At 43.4% G+C, this 19,954-nt stretch overlaps 1 protein-coding gene across 8 annotated transcripts in view; it reads right to left on the reverse strand.

The window, feature by feature from the left end:
• Positions 1–19,954, reverse strand: part of RABGAP1L (RAB GTPase activating protein 1 like) — a 248,590-nt gene that overhangs the window by 63,556 nt on the left and 165,080 nt on the right. For 7 of the 8 annotated variants that reach the window (XM_032118240.1, XM_032118239.1, XM_032118234.1 and 4 more), the window contains one exon: positions 563–691. In XM_032118240.1, the coding sequence (XP_031974131.1) occupies positions 563–691 (129 nt within the window). Of the gene's footprint in view, positions 1–562; positions 692–7,656; positions 8,320–19,954 lie in introns of those variants that run through there. The other variant, XM_032118242.1, reaches the window with a different exon arrangement.

Consider the following 19,954-nt stretch of genomic DNA (forward strand, 5'->3'; position numbering starts at 1 on the left):
GTCAGGCTTCTCTAATTTGGTTCAAGTCCAACACTTGTAGTCAATACCTTCAGAGTAGCCTGACTTCTGAGAGCAGAATCTTGGGTAGGGTAGAATATAAAAACATATTCTGTCTTGGTAAGCTTGACATACAAACAAAACTAATTTCTACCCCAATTCAAATGTATTGTACGCAGCACTCAGCAGACAAACCGCTTCTGAGCAAAATAAATAATATCTGAGCTTTGTTTGCATGATTATCATACAGTGATTAATTGGTTTAGTGCAATTGCTGTTTATAAAACAAATAATGAACTAGTGAGTTCTGGTAGTTGTTTGTTGATAATGCACTGTTCTTCTGTTTTAATTATTAGCTTGTACCCAAGCAGACAAAGAGAGAAAAGGTCACAGATGCACTTTCTTTAAAGATAGAAGGTGTGCGTGTAATTATACGAACACATATAAAAAGCAATAATTATTTAATTCCTTTACTTGCCACACACTACTGCCATTCTTAACATTGCATTTTACTCTTCCTGTACAAACTCCCAGGTGAATGAGAAGCAACAAAGTCCATCCTTACCTTAATATTGCAAGCTTGTTCCATGAGTCTCCGGGCGTTCTCCTCAGCTCTGTACCTCTTGGGCAGCTGAACCCTGAAGAATTTTAAAGCTCCTTCAAAATCAGCTTGTAGAAGGTCCTCTTTGGAGGTCTGCAATTAAACACAGGGAACTACAGTAAACCCTGGGAACATGCAGTCATGCTCTTCTACTTGATTTGTCATTTACTGGATGCATTCCAGACCACCAATATTCACATTAGCTCAAAATCATCCTCCTTGAAATCAGCTCTCTTAACTCTGCTTCATAAAACAGAGGCTAAAGCCCATCCAAGGAATCCTTAGGCAGGGCAGCACAGAGGACTGCAACATGGGAATGGATTTTATCCTTCTATACCTGCCAGGTAAGAAAGGGATTCTGGCTCAGCCTGTCAAGATGTCAGTGAGGAGAGAAACAAAACCCAAGCAGACAACAAAAACCTAGGAGAAATTATATTATTGCCTGGAAATCTTGTGCATTAGACCATTGCTGATTCTCCTTAGAAAGACAAAGTATATATATTTAATGCATGTAGAGCACAGACATGAAGAGCAGAAGCACATGATTTATACAAGGCATCAGCAAGTCAGTGTGCTGAAGTCCGTGACACAGTTTCTCAAAGAACCATGCCAGAAAATGTTCTACATGCTTATTTCTACATCTCCCACACTCCTGGACCTCTCAGTGGTATCAAGTCTAACAGGTCAGAAGATGTTACACGTTCAGCATTAATCCACTCCTGCCACTGGCGGAGCAATGTGATTCACAGGGACAAATGTATTCCTCCTCCAGGTTACTAAGACCTGCACCAAGAGATTCAGAAGGTACCAAATCCCAAGCCTTGGGACAGTTCCTTTAAATGGTTCACAGAAACTGAAGGTCCTGCCAACACATTCAGGACATAATCTCAAAAATGTGTATTTCAAGGGTTTTAACCCAGAAAAGAGTAAACAAAACCTGTCAATGTAGGTACTTGTATGGTGGAGATCTACACTGTGTAATGTGTGTAACTGCAAATACCTCAGGAGCAGCACAGGCACTTTTGGTTAACTGCTGAATTAATTGCTCAAGTACCACCACCACCATTTCCATGTGTGCCAGCATTTCCATCTGGGCACACTCTGCTTTCTCACAAGTAAAAAAAACACCCAGTGTCATTTTTTGCCTCATTGCACACAGTGGGTACATTACATACCCACTTCAAAGGGTCAAGGTTTGATGCTTAACTATGTTGTTATCCACTCGAATCCAGAGAATCCCACCAATGGCTTGGGTTGGAAGGGACCTTAAAGGCCACCTCATTCCAGCCCCCTGCCATGGGCAGGGACACCTTCTACTAGACCAGCTTGCTCCAAGCTCCATCCAACCTGGCCTTGGATATTTCCACAGATGGGGCAGCCACAGCTTCTCTGGGCACCCTGTGCCAGGGCCTCCCCACCCTCACACAGAAGAATTTCTTCCTAATATCCCATCTAAGACTGTCCTCTGTCCCTGGGAAGCCATTCCCCTCCTTGTCCTGTCACTCCAGGCCCTTTTCCAAAGTCCATATCCAGTTCTCTTCTTTCCTCACGGAGTTCACCCAAGTTCTATTTCATCCTCCCTTCATTCACTGCCAAAGAAGCTGCTGGGTCATCACTGTGGGGACACAGGAAAAGCTGCCTTCAGGATGCTGACCAGAAATGTTCACATCTGATATGATCATCACATCTGATCCTGTCCACAATCATTTGGCAGCCACACAACTTGGCTGAGGCTCCATCAGACGAGGCCAACATGTTGACAGAACGCTGGGGCAGCTGGTATCCAATGAATTAGATCCACTATGACCAACATCCCACTTCTCCTGGATGAGTTTTCCTGGGGTTATGAATGCTCTTGCCACACCTGAGGCCAGATCACTGTGTCATACCCCCAGTGGGCTGGCTGTTGGAAGGTGCCGAGTGTGGTGGGAACAGCTGGTCATGCCCAGCACCACCGCCAGACTCGTGCTGGAAATGAAGTGTTTCCAGGGAAGTTCAGTGGGTAACTGTGGTGGAAGAGCAGCAGAAGTTTCACAGGATCACAGAATCCTTACGGTTGGAAAAGTCCTCTAAGATCATCAAGCCCAACCACTTACCCAGAACTGCCAAGTCCACTGCTAAACCATGTTCCTAAGTGCCACGTCTGCACGTCTTTTGAATTCTTCCAGGGATGGTGACCCCACCACTTCCCCGGGCAGCCTGTTACAATACCTGATCACCATTTCACTGAAGAAATTTTTAGTAATATCCAATCTAATGGGTATTAGGAGAAGATTCAGTTTTGGTACCCAGCTCACAGAAATGGATCTCTCTTCCTTCGTTCTCAGCCGTGTTGGTAGCTGCCATCACTACACAATTCAGATTTCCCAGTTATGCTGCCAGCCTGCCTTCCTGGGATACTCCTGCACATCAGTCCTCTCCTCCTCCCTGGGCTGTGACAGCCTCTCCCAGACTCCTCTGAAAGGAGGTGCCAACACAGCATGGAGCCCACGTGCCAGGGAAGCCCCCTGTGTTGCCCTGGGGTGCTCAGCTTCCACCGTGCCAGAGCCGGGCACGCTCCAAGCCCGCCTGGATGGTGCCTGCTTCCAGCAGGTGGGAGGTGTTTGCAATCCACACTCCTGGACAGTTGCTCCTAGCACAAAACAAACACCAAACATACTTTCTGCCAAAGTCTGAGCATTTTCTTAGGATTTTTGTATCCTAACAATTTACTATCCGATAAGCAATAACAAATTGTTATCCAAATTTGAAGCATGGATTCTTCCTAGAGATCCTAACTAGACTTTTTTTTTTAAAACTTTGTATTTAATCTATTTTCCTTAAATTAACATAATGCATTGAGAGTTCTGGAATTCTTTTTAGAAATCAAAGGAGGGAAAAAACCTTCAAAAATGGTAATAATCAACCTCTGAATAACCCTGTGAACACTGATGCACCTACCCTTTACCTCTACAGCACATTTAAAAATAGGCAAAGAAATAAGCAAAAAAAAAAAAAAAAGACAGGCACACATCAGAAAATGGCAATTCTATGTAAAACACTTAAAATCAGATTTAATTTTCCTAGGCCTCTGCTTGAATCCTTGTTATAATACTATTTTTAACAGTTCCCAACAAATTACACTTAATAAACTGTAACTATTGACAAGTTCAACTTCTCAATGCTGAAAAATCTGTAGTCAATGAAAATCCCATAAGATCATGGAAATAAAGAACTTCTCTAACAGAGTTTGCTGAACTAAGACTATAGTTATGAAAACTGCAAACATCACATTGTACAGGTTGGTTAAATGAGTGACAGAGCCCAGGCTCATCAGCTCCTTCTGCTTCACTGAATATTTTAATTTCTTTAAAATCATCTGTTCATCAAAATACTAGTTTCACTATTAAAATCACATGAAAAAATGTGAAAAATAGAAATTTTGGCATCCCAAGATTCACATTTCTTCACATTTGGTGACTTTAATCAATAAATCATAAAGATGTCTCTGGAAACTTTTGGCAGCTGTTTGAGAGGCAGAGATTTGTAAATCCTTGGTTGAAGTCAGTCAAATCCTGAAACTCACCAACAGCTGATTTCTCAACAGCTGGTTTCTCTTACTAAACCATCTGTAAGTTTAAGAGCTATCATTAAGGTCTGGCAGGTGCATTGTATTTTTGAGCATTTGGAACTTCAGGAAAGTTTTTATTATTCTAGATGTTACTTCAAAACAAACATATTTTTGATTAAAATCTATTTTTAAACCCAGGCAAACAAGGAAACTCAGTCAGAACTATAACCCAACGGCTCAGTTTGCCCTCTAGGGTTTGACTAAATATGTTCTCAAATGTCCTTACCACATGAGTTAAGTATTTCAATATAGTCATAAAATTATCTTAAATAGATGAGTTGAAAATAAGGACAAGCCCTTTCCTGAAAGTATTGGCAAAGCTTTCAAATCTAAAGGTAACGTTTGGAAAAACAGCAAAAGTTCAAAAAGTAAGAACAGAATTTAAGAGACTTCAACAACGTTTTTTTGTTTTTTTTTTTTTTTAGTAAATAATGTTCCTACTACTTTCCCCAAAATATGTAGGAAACTGTGATTAAGGCAAAGGGAAAAGCCTTGGTTTTTTTTTCTTTAATTTAATTTCTCTGTCTTCAATTACTAATTCTGCAGCCTCATTTATTAATGACCCTCTCAACCAAAACTCCTATTCCCACCTGGGAACTAACGCAGCACAAGAAATTTTGGATGAACCACACTGCACTTCCCTAATTTAGTTCTTCCTCCTTCATACAAACAGATAAAAATTACTAATTTCCACCGAATTTTAGGTATATGTTTACATTTCTGTAGAATGCCAGTGAGCATAAACCACCTGTTTTACACTTTAATAAACGTGGCAGAAATGAGGGCAAGAAGTTAAAGACTGAAAAGAACCTGGCCATGCCTTACTATCCAATTTGCTTCTGGAAAATTCAAAATGTTTGTAAGTATCCTCCAATTTTTCAGAACATAGTATTTATATACATAAATACATATAATAGAAAAGTATCTACTTGTGTTTAATGCCTGTAACACAGAGATGTGGTTTTAACTCCTTGGAAAAGGGACGCAGTATGAAATCAAGGTACACAAGCTGTTGATTCCTAACCCACACTGCAGTGCTGCGTGGTGCACAACTGCTCTGTGCTGCCCTTTAACATGAGCCACAGACCTGGCAGCTGCTCAATGGCCCAGAGGATGATTCCGACCTTCTGGGCTGGATAAACTCGGGCTCCAGGCCTGGGGAAGTGTGGTGGACAAAACTGTGTGCTGCAGTAACATCAGAACACACTTCTAGAGCAATACAACAAACAACTCCTTTGCTGGCATCTCTTCTGTCCAGCTATAATATCAAACACTTCTCTTCCTAAATAAAATCCATGCTCTCTGTAACACACTGGTACAAAAACGCTGTAGGAAAAAAACCACCTCTGGGTTTATGGGCCGAGAGTTTGGACCCACAAATACAGCACTGATCTTGTGCACACTCAGTGATATCCCTCTGCTCAACACCTCAACCCTGCCTTTCTTTGTAGCTCCAAACTTACGTGGCAAAGTTCATTCTGCCACATAAAGAACTGATGCAGGTGGGTAAGAAAATCTCCTGGCTTCACCCATTCTGGGTGTAAACCCCCCAGAACGGGTGCTGTTCTACCTGCCCGAAAGTGTGCTCAGGTGAGGAGGTGATCAGAATTTTTCTAAGACTGGCATAAAGGTTCTAGATTGTATTTATCACATAACACTGCAATGACACATACTCTACCCATCCCAGGCATTTATCCCCAAAAGCACAGCAGAGACAGAAGCTATGCACACTGGGAAACAAAAAAAAGTTCTGAATTTTATGAAACACTGATGTTTTGAAGGATATTCAGTTCTGATTAAAGTACAAATTCTTGGTCCTCAGAGACTTCTCATTTTTAACATATTATCAGAACACAGTCTCTCCTTTCTGAAAAGGGTGTGTGTCAAAAGGGATGCATGTCAGGAGAGGTATACTCAGCTAATAAAACCTGACAGGGAATCACATTGACTCCGCAAGTCAAGTCTCTCTCGTAACGCAAAGCCCTATTTGTATTATTTTGCCCTTTTCACACTCTTTCTTTCCTTTTTAATAAACATTACTACACCACTCAGCAAAGCCAAACTGCCTGGAAGATAAGGGATGTGAAATTGCCTGGTGTTCTCCACCTGGAGGGCCAGATACAAAGCCTGATTGAGGCAAGTGAAAAAGAGCAAGGTGGTTTTGTCTCTGCTTTCCTTATAGCTCATCACAGCACTATTCAGAGCGATTTGGCAGCCCTTGCCCAAGAAGCCAGCAGCAGGAGGAGTGTTTTGCTACACTGGGAGATAGCTGGAATAATGATAACACACCCAACAGCTCAAGGCACGCATCATCAGGGACTGGACTCAATTCTACAAGTGACTCTAGATGCCCAAATCCAGCTGCACTGTAGTGACCGAGGAGTTTGTGGATTTTTGATTTTTATTTGGCATCTCCCGGTGCAGGGACACGGTGGTCCAACCCCCCACACTGTTTGTACTGTTTGAACAGGCTGTAACATGCAGAGCACATGGATTTCTGGGAATACTGCGGAGCTCCGAGACAGACTCAGCAGTAGGAAAACACTGCACAGGTCACTGTGTATAACCACAATACAGGTATGGGAATAAAGGAGAGGCACCACAGGAAATGAGGGGGATCAGGCAAGGACTGTCTTCCCACGGATCACACAAAAATGCCATTCTGGCGTGCCAGGCCATGCTCCGAGCGATGCTCTGAGCCGCAGCCAGGCGTGGTTACAACACCCTGAGCAGACCCAGACAGGACTAGGCACTGACTCCCGGATTTGCCATGGTTTTGTGGGTTTGAGGCTGCTTCGTACAGCAGGAGAAATGATAAAAGCGTGTTCTCTGTGCCACAACATGGCACACCAACTGCGGGCACCCCCCACACAGACAGAATCTGCTATGATGGATGAAAACACCCTTAACAATTTATTTCCCAGATCATTCTACACAGGTATTTTCAACTTTTTTACATACTGTCAACTGCCTTTTCAAAACCAAACACACAAACAGCCGAAAGCCACAATGCACCAACACAGCTTCATTTCTGATGAGTCTTTAAAGCCAGCCTGTGATGTCCAAAGTATAAAATCTGAAATGCTGAGCATTAATGCACTTTGCGTCAGTACCTAGAAGGTGACTGGGCACACTGCTTATCTGGAATCGTTATAGGACTGAGAACAAAAGCACTCAAGGATTTAGGGAAGATGTTTTTTTATAATTCAGCCCAGGTCGAGGATCCTTCAAGCTAGTAAAGGAGTGGCACTGGTCCCCATTAGCAGGACTAGTGTCCAGCCTCCCTGAGCTAACATGAGAAAGCAGGACTTGGTGCTTAGGAGATGGATTATGAGAAGCTGAGAAGAAAAAAATAAGAGCCCTCTCATCCCTCCTGGGGGCAGAGGCAGGGTTGGGAGGGAGAATGGCAAATTCCCAAGGAATTAATTTCATGAAAAGGTGATCTCACCGCAAGCAGCCGAGGCACAAAGAGGCGATGCCCCATTCCCAGAAGTTCCAGCACCCGACACGCGTATTCATTCACCAGCTTGCTCCTCTCGTCGTGCATGTCCTGGGACTTCTTGGCAGGTGGGGTGAGCTTGGCAGCCGGGCTTTTGCAAGGTACCCCCTCTTCCATGAGCAGTAAGTAGTAAGTATCCAGAGTGAGAAGAACGGGCTTTGTGAACGGCAATTTCCGAAAGTGCAAGATTAGGAGAGCCAGCCTCCAGTCTCTGGAATGGGTTCGGATGGCTGCTCCAGCAACGCCCCTGAGCCTCTCAGGAGGAGAAAAGCATCTTTGCTAAGAATCGAGGAAAAATATGATCCACCGTGCTGGCTCAGACAGAGTCCGAAGGAGATTTGAAAAATAAACCAGAGAAAACATGGATCTAAAAATGCACATAAAAAGCAGGAAAATGGCAGAGAATGAGCACAGGGAAGCTGGGCTGGGAGCAAAGCAAGGGCGAGCTGTGGGGGCTCAGTGCCCGCGGGGGTGTGCGGGAGCCGGGTGCGGCGGCAGGAAGGGCAGCAGAGCCCGGGCAGTGGTGAGGCTGCACAGAGAAAAGGATGAGCTCATTGCAATCCCTGCTCCGTGACCAGCGCTGCCGCTCGCTGAGCATCAGACACGAAGGGGTGGGAAAGAGGGGGCTGGGAGCAGGAGGAGGAGAAAGAGGAGGAGGAGGAGGGGGTGCCTGGGCACCGGGAGCCTCTCGGGGGAGAATGCCGTAATAAGAAACCAATGGCGAGCGTGGACAGCCGGGCTCCCACCCTGCCACCCTCCATCAGTTCTCTGCTGGGCTTGGGCTGTTGAATCCCAGCCCACAGCGCATCAGCTGCATCCTTGTACGCTCCGCAGCTGGGAGGGATCGGCCTCCCAGCCCATACAATCACTTGTACATTCAGTCTGCTTCCGAATGATGAAACAAGACGCGGTGTAGGTAGGGCAGGACACCCTCCCCTCGCCAATGGCGACCGGAGAGGGGCCAGGCAATGGGGATGCGCAGGCGGCGAGCAGCAGCGCACGGCTCCGGAGAGCCCGGCAAGCCACAGCCCGCCTGTGCTGCACGAAATGAAGCCATTCAAAAAACCATCACTTCCAGCGCCGTGCTCTCAGGAGGCACTGCTAAATCCGGAGCCCATGGGCAGAGAGGGAATGATGTCAGCACATGCGTTTGAATGGATTCTAGAAAACTACTGCACATTTGTAAGGCAAATGCAATGATGTCACACCTGGAATTGCCTGGCCGTCACCCTGTGCAGGAAACAGCCCACGTGCCTCTGCCATCTGCTAAAGGCAGCCAGGCAGGTGCTGCTCCATGTCACAGGTCTGGATTTTAGAAAGCACGTCTTTATGCTCCTTCGTTTTTGATTTGCCTCATTATAGAATGGGGTATGTAACAGAACAACACCCATTTCCAATCGGAATGGACAGAAATATTCCACCTTTCCAACATAAAGTTTGTAATTTAAAACATTGTGAGTAGCTCTAAAAATCTAAACCACATTAATGGCAAACACTTCTGTAAATGTATATTTGAATTCTAAAAATCATTTGTCTAACATATCACAAAACCCCATATTTACTTAAAATACTAATACAAAGTAAATATCCATAGGATGGGGTCAATGATTTAAAATAAACATGTTAGTGAGTAGCTAAAATATTAAAATCATCCACATATTGTTGGCTTGAGGTGACACATGAAGGAGTTGGGAAAAGCGTTAAAGCAGGAGTCAGAGGTCAAAGGCAACACAAGGTGCCAAGTGAGGCCTCGAGGATGACGACACAGGATTGACTCAACTAAACCCCCCCAAATGTGCAGTAGTGAAGAGGCTGTTTAGCACAGACGGTGCTCTGAAAGCTGATTTAATCCCCTCAGGCTGCAAACCATCATTTTGCAGATGGAAATCTGCAAAGGCTACTGCAATTCTGCCAGGCTGAGGTTCAGCTACTCGCTGAGGGCCTTGTGGACAGAAGCCATCCATGAGTCTCTTCAGGACAAAGAACCCACAACCAACACACATTTCATTCCAGTTTAAGACTGTAGCCAAGGCTGTGATGGGAACGCTCCCATTCTTTCCAAGCTCCATCCGCACGCAGCTCCAGAGACTGGGGTTTATTGTTGTGCCTGTGACCCTGCCCACAGGGAACACCCCAGCACCCAACCCACCACAGGTTACAGCCCTAGACCACGTGTTTGTAGGGAAAGGGTGTAAAGGAAAGGAAGCAGCTTTGCCTATTCCTGAATTCTATTTTAGACTCATGCTGGTAAGCGTGATATCCTAGAAACATCGGGTTCTGCTTCTAGATGTGAATGAAAACTTTGCTTAAAACATTAAAAAGGATGAAATAAGAGCACTACAGCTGTGGGTGTTGGGAAGGAAGTTACAGAACTGATCAGGCACAGAGTCACCAGTGACTTGGGGGCAAAACAGGCAAGAGGATGGAAAATTCACAGCACCAACAGTGTAGAAAGCCTTTAATTCTTTATTGTGTAAGTCAGACTTTAATCAGCTAATAGCTCTGATCCTTACAGAAATTCAGGTTTGGTTCATTTTGGGTAAGGTCTGGGCTTATGAAAAATGGAATTAACTGATTATTAAATAAAGTCTCTAAGTCTAAAAATCTGTAATAGGATCCAATAGTTAGAGGTTAAAACCAGATGAGTTGAGGTTATAAATGAGGCGCAAATTTTTAGGAATGAGGAAAATTAACTACAGGATTAGCTTCCCAAGAGATGTAGTCTACTACCATCATTATAGTTTTTACATCAGGCCTGGATTTTTTTTAGAAGAGGTCTCAAATACAAAAATTTCCAAGGCTTGACCAAAAAATCTCCTTAATTATCAGCTGAAATCAACTGTTCCATGTTTTTCAGCAACTCCTTTCACATAGTGTAACAGTGAACCATCATTCAGATTTTTATGGTTCCTACCACTCTTATTTATTTCCACATTCTCACTGAACACTACACCTTATTTTTATCCACGTCTGACCAGGAATCGTGATTTTTCCCTTCATGTATTCCACTGGATTACCGTCCCAAATTCTTCACAAAGGCCAGACTGAAGTGAGCCTAAAAACTAAAGACGGCCCAAAAGGTAGTAACTAAGTAACTGAGGCAGTAACTAAGATAGAGTCTGAGGATAAACACACACTACTGGTGCTTTGACTTCCACATCATGGACTCTCTGGTCTTTTAAGAGCAGTTAAATTCTGTTTCTGGCCTTCCTATCCATGAAATGCCTGTTCATTCACACGGTTCTGATGCAGTTCAGAGCTGCTCAGACTTACACAGCTGAGGTTCCCTGAACTCAGAAGAAACTAATGCCAAAATAGTCTCAAAGTAAATAAAACCATACAGGATATGACATGAAATTATCTATATTCTGTACCAAGATATCAAGGATCTTGACGAGCAGTCCATTACAACTCTCTGTATTTTAAAATATTAAATCTCTGTATTTTAGTGGCAAAAATGACTATGAAAAGCTAAATAGACTAAAACAGGAAGAAAAAAGAAAAAGTTATCTTTCAAGTCTGCTCCTGTAAAAGGATAAGACATCCAGCACCAGAACAGCTCTGAAAATCCATGAGTGACATCACGGCCACCGTAAGAACTTCACCTCTTATCAGAAATTACTCTGTCCTTTCTGTTCTTCAGGGCTAATTACAACTGTGTAATCTGGATTTAGCAAAGAGAACACAGCAAACCAACTAATTTCCATGGCAGATTCCAGCAGTGATCCATGCTGGTTGGGCTGTTCTTAAATGGCTTGGAAAGAGGGTGAAGGATGAGATGACAGTGTCTGCAGATGCTCCTAAATTATTCAGGGATTTAAAACCAGGGGTTACAATAAAGAACTGCAGAAGGGTCATAAAAGACTGAGTGACTGGGCAAGAGAACAGCCAAGGAAAGTCAATGCAGATGAATCTAAATGGATGCACATGGAGAACAGCAGCAATTTTCCACATAAAGGATAGACTGTGAGCTGACAGTTGCTACTCAGGAACAAAGCTTGGGACTCACTGTGGAGAGTTCTATGAAAACATCAGATCAGTGCACAGTGGAGACCAACAAAATGCATCAGATGGTAGGAATTAACAGGAAGAGAACAGAGATCTAAACAGAGAACGCCATTGTTCTCCAGTGGAACTTCATGGGCGATTCCCCTCCAGTATCATGCATTACTCTGGTCCCTCCATCTCAAAAAGGAGGTAAGAGAGATGGAGAAGTATTTAGAGAGAATCAGAAGCTTCCAAAGGAGGAGATAAAACCAGACTATGATTATTAAGCCTGGAAAATAGGAATTGATGAGGGATATGTAGACTTTGAAAGTCCTGAGTGGTGTGGAGAAAGTCAAGAGATACCATGTGTCCAAACTGCCTGATGACACAGAACCTTATGTGAAAGTCACAGGTGGCAGATCCAAAGCAAACAAAATAATCATTGAACTGGGAAAGTCTCTGGGGCTACTCACTGACGTGTTCAAAAAGCCAACAAAAAAAGCCACCGAATAACAATCCGTGCAGAATTATTAAACACGAGATACCACTTCTTTCTCCTTCTTCTTCTCTCTTTTTCAAGACATAAATTGCCAGAGGCAAAAGAAAAGAGTATTAATGTCCTGTTCTTAGAAGTCTTTCCCCTGTATCTGCTGCTGGCAGTGAAACACTGGGGTAGACAGGCCAGTACAAGTCTGGGCTGGAATGACAATTTGGATGTTTTCATTCACTTCAATTACATACTTGGAGAAAATATTTTCCCACAGAATACTAAGATTTGCTAGGTACATGAGATATCCACACTCTATTTAAATGATATTAAAAATAATAATAAACATCACAGTTTCAGTCAGAACTGTATGTAACCCTAAAAACACCATCTTCACTTTCCAACATGTAGAAATTACCAACACATGATATAACAGGAGGAGTCATTAATATCTGCATCAGGGTTCAGTGCTGCTAAAGAAATTCAGGTCAACAAATTTCATGTTATTTTCTCTGCTATCAGTCTTCTTTTTGAAAAGAGAGCATGTCTCCACCCTCAAAATTCAAAACTTGTGCTGAGCGTTCACCTAACAGGAACAGAACTGATTTTAAGGGTGAGGAGGAGATCAAATGGGCTAAGAGAGTAACTAAGCAGGACAGGATGGATTTTCAAGACACAAATAAATGTGGAGTTTTAAAAATGGAAAACTGGTTATATTAATTCTGGAAAATCAGTGGTCTGGAAGTTGGATGATTCTGGACATTTTCAGGCACAGATGTCTCTTTCTAAAGAGAGCATCTCCAGCAAGTCACCCAGGACAGGTTTTTGGGATAGAGTGAGTGGGTCTAGGGGAAGAATTATTCAGCCCAGCAAAACTTAAAATTTAAGGACATCTTCTATTTAGGAACTAGAAATACAAAACCAGTTATCTGAGAGCCTCTGAAAGCCTGAATTTCTTGTGCTCTGCTCAATGCAGAAGGCCTTACAAGAGAACAGATGGTTCTGATCTCTAGCTCCAAAGAGCCAGGATCCTCCTCTCCCCTCAGCTCTTACCCTGGGACCAGCTACATGAAGAAGCTATAAAAAAGGGGATATAAAACCCCCGACATCTCTTTTGCCTTGGATTCTAATGTGGACATTTCTGCTTTTTTCTTGAGAAGAGCCTTTTGAAAATGTAATGCAATTACAGAGTGGCCTAAACCAGCTCACCCAGAACCAAAGCCAGCTCTGGCTGGAAAGGAGCCCTGCTTGTCACTTCATCAACTACTGGCTTAAAGCAGCGCTGACTTAAAAATCAGTTCAGGCTCCTTGAGCCATTGCAAATGCAAGGAAAGAACAGAGCAAGAACCAACCAACCATATTAACTCTTTGACACAAGGCCTAAGTCACATTATCCACAGTCTTAGTGCACTTTTCATCTGATGCCTCTCAAAAAATTGCAGTGATTGCCACAATTTCATTCCTGACTCAAAGACAATTGACATTTTTAATTATCTGCATTGGCAATACACGAGTTTTACCTAAAACAAGCACTGGTGCATCTTCACTGGCTTCAGAAGTTTAGCCAGTAAGACTATACAAAATTTCTGTAAGATATGGAAGAAGTTGATTGCTCAACTTAAGCTTCTTCTTCTATTGCTTGATTTCAAAGGACAGATGAAACTGATTTCCTTACTTGCTGTGATGACTTGAACCCTTTGGGATTTTCCTTCTTCATCTCCTTAAAAGACAACACTACTTTTGAAACATTAATGCCCCAGGCTAGATTGAGGCAAGTGATAATTTCAGAAGCAGATGATAAAGGGAGGCACAATCCCAAGGGATGTCACACTGGTCACTTCAGTTTCCACTGGCAGCCACACATCCCTGAGGGAATGGGTAGAACTTCTCCAGGATCAGCAGGATCTAAGGTGCTCAAAAACAGATGACTGCTCTGACTACCTCTGCTTCTCACCAGCAGAAATTTTTGAATTGTGCCTTGAACACAGAATAAAATTTCAGATCTGATTTTAAAGTTCTGGTGCAAGCAGTAATTCAGGAGAGAACTGAGGGGCAAAATCTGAGAGGGGTGAGGTCAGATGTCTGCCCAAGGAAGAAAGAGTGAAAAAAGAAAATCTACAATTGATTGTGTGTTCCTTAAGAATTGAAATGTAAATGCATACAGAAGTACAGCACAATTTTATTGAAAATTTGTGCTCTTACACAAGTTCCTTTCTAAGGTGGGGAAACAGTATTTGTGGAACCTTCTGGTCAGTCAGGACTAGTATTTCATACAAGCATAAGAGCACAACACAGAGTTATCAGAACAAACAGATTCTTTAGAAATAAGGAAACACAACAGGAATACAGAAAACGTGATGTGGCCTCTCTCAGAGATCCAGTCACCTCGGGAGGTGACGCAGAAGAGAATGGCCAAGATGCTCCGAGTTCAAGAACACTGAGAACACTGGGTTATTTAATAAACCATGTGAATGGTATCTGTCGTGGGTTCGGTTTGTAATCGGGCAGAAACACCAATTTAGTGTAGTGGTTTGGTCCAAAATACTCATTACTGTTTATCTTCTGTGAGATAAGAATTAGGAGAAATGCAAAGCAGGCACCAAACTTGAAAGACTATAACAAAGTTTATTAACAGACCTAAAAGAGGAAAAAAAAAAAATTATACCACCTTCAGAGCTCTCCTCCTCCCCCCACCTTCCTCCCTTCTCCCGCTGACAATGTGAAAAGACAACCCTTAAGATGTTCAGTCTGTTTACCACTTCCATAATAACCTTGTTCAGTCCATTTAGAAAGAGAAGTCTCTTCTTGCTCATGCTATGAAAACATTATCACAACGAGACAGCCGCCCACTTCCAAATATTGTTCAGTCCATTTAGGAAGAGGAGTCTCTCTGCCTGCGTGTGAGTCCTTTCCCCCGACTTGCAGCTTTTCCCGCAACTGCTTTCGAGGGTCCACTCTTGAAGTTTTTTGGGGTACAATTTTAAGGTTGAGCCGTTCAGAAACAAAAACAGAGGCCCTTCTCCTTCCCTGGGAGCAAAGGGTCTTCATCATCTTCATCGTTAGGACTATCTCTGGGAGCATCTCTAGGGACTGAGGTTTTCTCCTTTCCCGTTTGGAGCAAAAGTCCTCATCTGGTTCATCTCTCCCTGTCCAAACTTCTCATGAAATTACAGCTGCGGCAGCATCTGCCTATCTCAGCGCAGGTGCTTTTGCTTACGAGTTGAACACTCCACCCCCCATATCTTCATGGAATTACAACGGGATACTCTGATATATCATAGCTTCACAACAGACTTTCAGCTTTAAGCATCTCCTCTTTCTCTTCCCTCAGGTTTTCAGCTCTTCACAGCAATAAAAGGGTTAATCTCACCTCGGCCTTGCAGCTTTGCAGCTGGAATGTTGAATTTTTCTTATCGCAGTGGAGAGGGGGGAGAGCCGAGCCGCTCCGGCTGCCCACGGCAAGGCAGTGGGGGGGGTTCCACGGCTGGAACAGGTCCATCGACCCAGGATGGCCGTGGCCCGGCCTGACCTGGCCCAAGCAGGGCCTGGCCGGGCCCGCTGGCCCCCACACGGGCCCCGCAGCCACCTGTCCCAGCGCCGGAAACAAGAGAGAGCTTGGGGGGGAGTTTGTCTATTCTTAAATGTGGATCACAGAGGCGGTCACAACTTTAAGTGGCTCAGAGAATTGTCCATATTCAAACTGGCTGCTGATAGGTTCTGTCAGGTCCCAGAGGAAGCTGTAAGCACCTCTTAGCAAGGACATCCCTTCCGGGACTATGCTTGCCAACCTATGACTATTTATAAACACTTCAAGGTGATAAAGGCAAGTGTGAGTGGTGCTGGAAGGGGACTCTTTTAGCTGAAGGACAAAGCTGATGTAAGAGTAGCTGAGGGTAAAATGATCGGCAATAAATTTAGTCAGGACTAAGAGAAATGGCCTTCGACCAGCAACACTGAAAGCTGCTGCCACAGGTTCTGAAATAGATGCTGCATCACATAATGGCACAACAGAGCAGAGGAGCAGTTCTTCAGCCCAGGAGGTCCTTTTCAGTCCAGATACAGAATGAAATAAAGATAATAAATAACCCTCCTTATCCAAGGTAATTTTGACACACTGTCTTTTAAAATCTACATCTGCCATCCCTGCCATTGTAATTGGGATACTGCTCCCTGGTGTCTGGGACCCTGACTGACACAGAGAGCTTTGAGACTGAAAGGTGCCAGCAGAAATAACCAAGAAACACAACTGTCCCGTTTGTGCAATCCTCAGTTATCTCCTGATAACATGCAGAGAGGAGGAGTGTCAGAACTCCCAAGCCCCGCAGAAAATGCTGCTCACACTGCCCTGAGTTCAAGGGATGATGTGTAAAAGTGATGGGTTTAAGATATTATGGGTACCAAAGTGAATCTCTGTAAGATAACAAAGCACTGGCTGGAAAACACAAGCAGTAACAAGCATGTTTCTCACTATTTCCTCCCCATTTTCTTTTCAGTATTATAAACCCTCCTGATCATAACTAGGGCTTTCCTCTAGCATTAAGCAACACATTTTGTAACAGTCACACAGATTAAACCTCAGTAAGGCAAATATTGAGCTTAAATGTTACGAATCACACGCTCTGTGAGTAGATGAACCCTCAAACGGAAAGGTTTGGACATGGACCTACTTTAAAAGCCTCTTGTTCACTCTTGCATTTCCAATGACCATGTGCTCTTCCCTGCCTTTTCAGCAATTAGCAGCCACAAGAGCATTGAATCCAGAGCCTGAATTCTACACAATCATGTATTTTAATTCTTGCCTCAGTTTGCTATTTCCGAAATAAAGTGTGCCTTTAGCTAGTTTTGCCAAGTTGAAGATCATAAACAAAAGATTTAAGAATTAACCAGTGAAATCCCTCTGGTGACCAGGGACAGGACCTGAGGGAAGGGCTGGAGCTGTGCCAGGGGAGGGTCAGGCTGGAGATCAGGGAAAGGTTCTTCCCCCAGAGGGTGCTGGGCACTGCCCAGGCTCCCCAGGGAATGGGCACGGCCCCGAGGCTGCCAGAGCTCCAGGAGCGTTTGGACACCGCTCCCAGGGATGCACAGGGTGGGATTGTTGGGGTGCCTGTGCAGGGCCAGGGGTTGGACATTGATGGTTCTTGGGGGTCCCTTCCAGCTCAGGACATTCTATGATTCTGTGAAATACTAAAATAGGAAAGAAAGCTTAGAATTTATTTCTTTTTCTTAGCATATGTGAAGATTTTAATGCTTTTCATTTCCAACAAAGAAACAAACTCGTTGATGACACAGGGGATTAGGAAGTATGCTGGTGCTGGAATGGTAGATTTTCCTCTGTCATTCTCAATTAATTGTCTTAATTGGGATTTTTTAAAATGAAAATATCAATGCTGTTTGTTGAGTTGTTTTAAACCACAGATTTTTGCTGTCTTTTTCCACACCGGGGCTCTTCTCACACACCAGTGCTTCACTACATTTTCCACTGCTCAGAAAATGAGAGGTGAGGAATTAGATTTTCTCCCAGCTCAGGTTCCTGAAGGGTAATTCAGATGCAGTCCCTACGTGATGCAAGCCAGTGCCTCCCAGTGTAAAACAGTGCCACCAGCTGGGGACCCTGAGCAGGCTGTGAAGCACATTTGGATGCTACAGAAAAACAACCTGTTTCCCTTTGATAAGAAATCAGATTGATGCCCAAACGATGGCTTTCACAGCTAAAGAGCTTTAATCCTCTAGCTGTTCATTGCTGCAAGCACACTCGGAATGTGGGAGAAGGAAAGAGGAAGGATTCCTGCGTGTCTCAAATGTTTATTTTCTGAGGATGGCTGCACCAAGGTTTCACAGGTAACTGGTCACAGAAGTGGCACTGTCATTTCCAAACGAACAAATATTCACTGCGAGCACCAGCAGCTGGAACTGTGAGACACAGCACTGAGTACAAGAGAGCTCCAGATAAAAGCTTCTCTTCCACTGCTATTTAATGAGGGATTTGGATGCACACACTCCACTAGAAGCAAGGAAAACGGCATTTACACAATAAAGACTCCAGTATTCCACTGATGAAGGATTCCCTTATCCAAATTTCAAATAATCCAAGAGATTGTGGGTGAGAGAATAATCGCTCTGTTTTAAGGAAGAACAAATCCTTAGGAGTTGTTTTCATTCACTTCAGAATCAGAGAAAAATCAGAGACAAAAACTGTGTTTGAAACACAGTTTTTAAGGCAGTTTTTCTGCAGCATACTCAGGTTCCATAACGTGAAAAGAGCAGTACACCAAACCACTTTGCTCCTAATGATTAGGAGAGATTATGAACACATTTATAAATAGGAAAAAAAATACTTCAGTTCTCAACTATTTTCTTCCCTAACAGAAGAGCAATTCTTGCTGAAAGCAAATTATAATGCTAATTCAACTGTATGTAAGCACCAGCTCCATCTCCATGCCACGATGGAATTGTGCTCTCAGGTGACTCCTTCTGACTTAGAATCTTATCTTTCTTACCTCAATTTTCTTTGTACTTGTTTTTGGCTGTACTATAGAAATACTTTCTCAGGGTAACACCTCCTTTACCATTTATTTAGTGTCTGTTACTGCTAGAACAGGCAGCTACAGCATGCACACACAAGAAGAACTGCTATAACTGCTACAAGCAGAATTAAACCCAACTCTTACACTTAGAAAATGTTTATAAATAAGAGTGACAAATTATTTCATTGAATTTTCCTCCTCTGGAATATCCAAACAGAAACGTTCAACTGGAGAAGCAGCATGTCATGGGGTATATAATAAAATGAAAAGACCGAACACTTGTGGTTAAAAGAACCACTTGTGGGCTAATTATTCAACAGGAAAGAAAATCCTTATTTGCTGTATGACACCCATGAATTCTTTCCAAAGTTGTATTTTCTAAACAGTTGCTCTGCTGCTAACCTTGGTTCAACCCTTCCCTCTGACAGCAGCAGGAAATGTAAAGCAGGTGGTCCCTAAGCCATCCTTCATAACTAAATTGAACTGTAAGTTCTCCTTTGCTGAAAACCTGGTCAGCCATCTTCAGCTCTGCGCAAGTACTCTTCCTCTTATCTCTTCTTTAGTTTAAAGATCCATAAGTTGGTACCTCTGCCTCTTCCCAGAAGCTGTTCCTGCTATGATGGTAGCCAACCTGCTGGGTGTTGGCTGGGTGCTTCCTTTCCCTTCCTCACTATCATGGCATAACCTAACAGATTTCCCATTATTCATACTGGCCTTGAAAACTGGAATATTAACAAGCTCTCACAGCTGCAAATAAAACATGAAACAGGAAGAAAAGAGCACACACTTCCCTCCCTCCTGTTTACAAATTTCAATTTGTGTAGGAGCACTTCCCTGGAAACAGATATTAAACCAATCTCCTGTTTATAGGAGTCTTCATTAAATACATGCACTCAAGTAGAGAGTCACGACCCCATTGTCCACAGGAGCTGTGTAAAGCACAGGTGATGCTGGACATTTCCTCACCATAAGGACAGACACTAGCTCCTGCCTACACCACAGCACTTCACTGACGTCACCTGCCCTCAAGTTGGACTCGATGATGCTTTGGGTCCCCCCTTCCAACTCAGGAGATTTTATGATTCTGTGACAATATACATGTTTGGAAATTTCAAATGGCTCTGTTCGCAGCAGCATATGGATGTATATTCCCAGTGTGGAGCACTGCTGCCATAGGATTTTGTGCCATAGAAGCTGAATCTCTGAGAATTACTCATTGCTGAAGAACTCAATCGGTAGGTGTTTGCTC

Source organism: Corvus moneduloides, chromosome 9 (assembly GCF_009650955.1).
Source record: "Corvus moneduloides isolate bCorMon1 chromosome 9, bCorMon1.pri, whole genome shotgun sequence".
Lineage (NCBI taxonomy): Eukaryota > Metazoa > Chordata > Aves > Passeriformes > Corvidae > Corvus > Corvus moneduloides.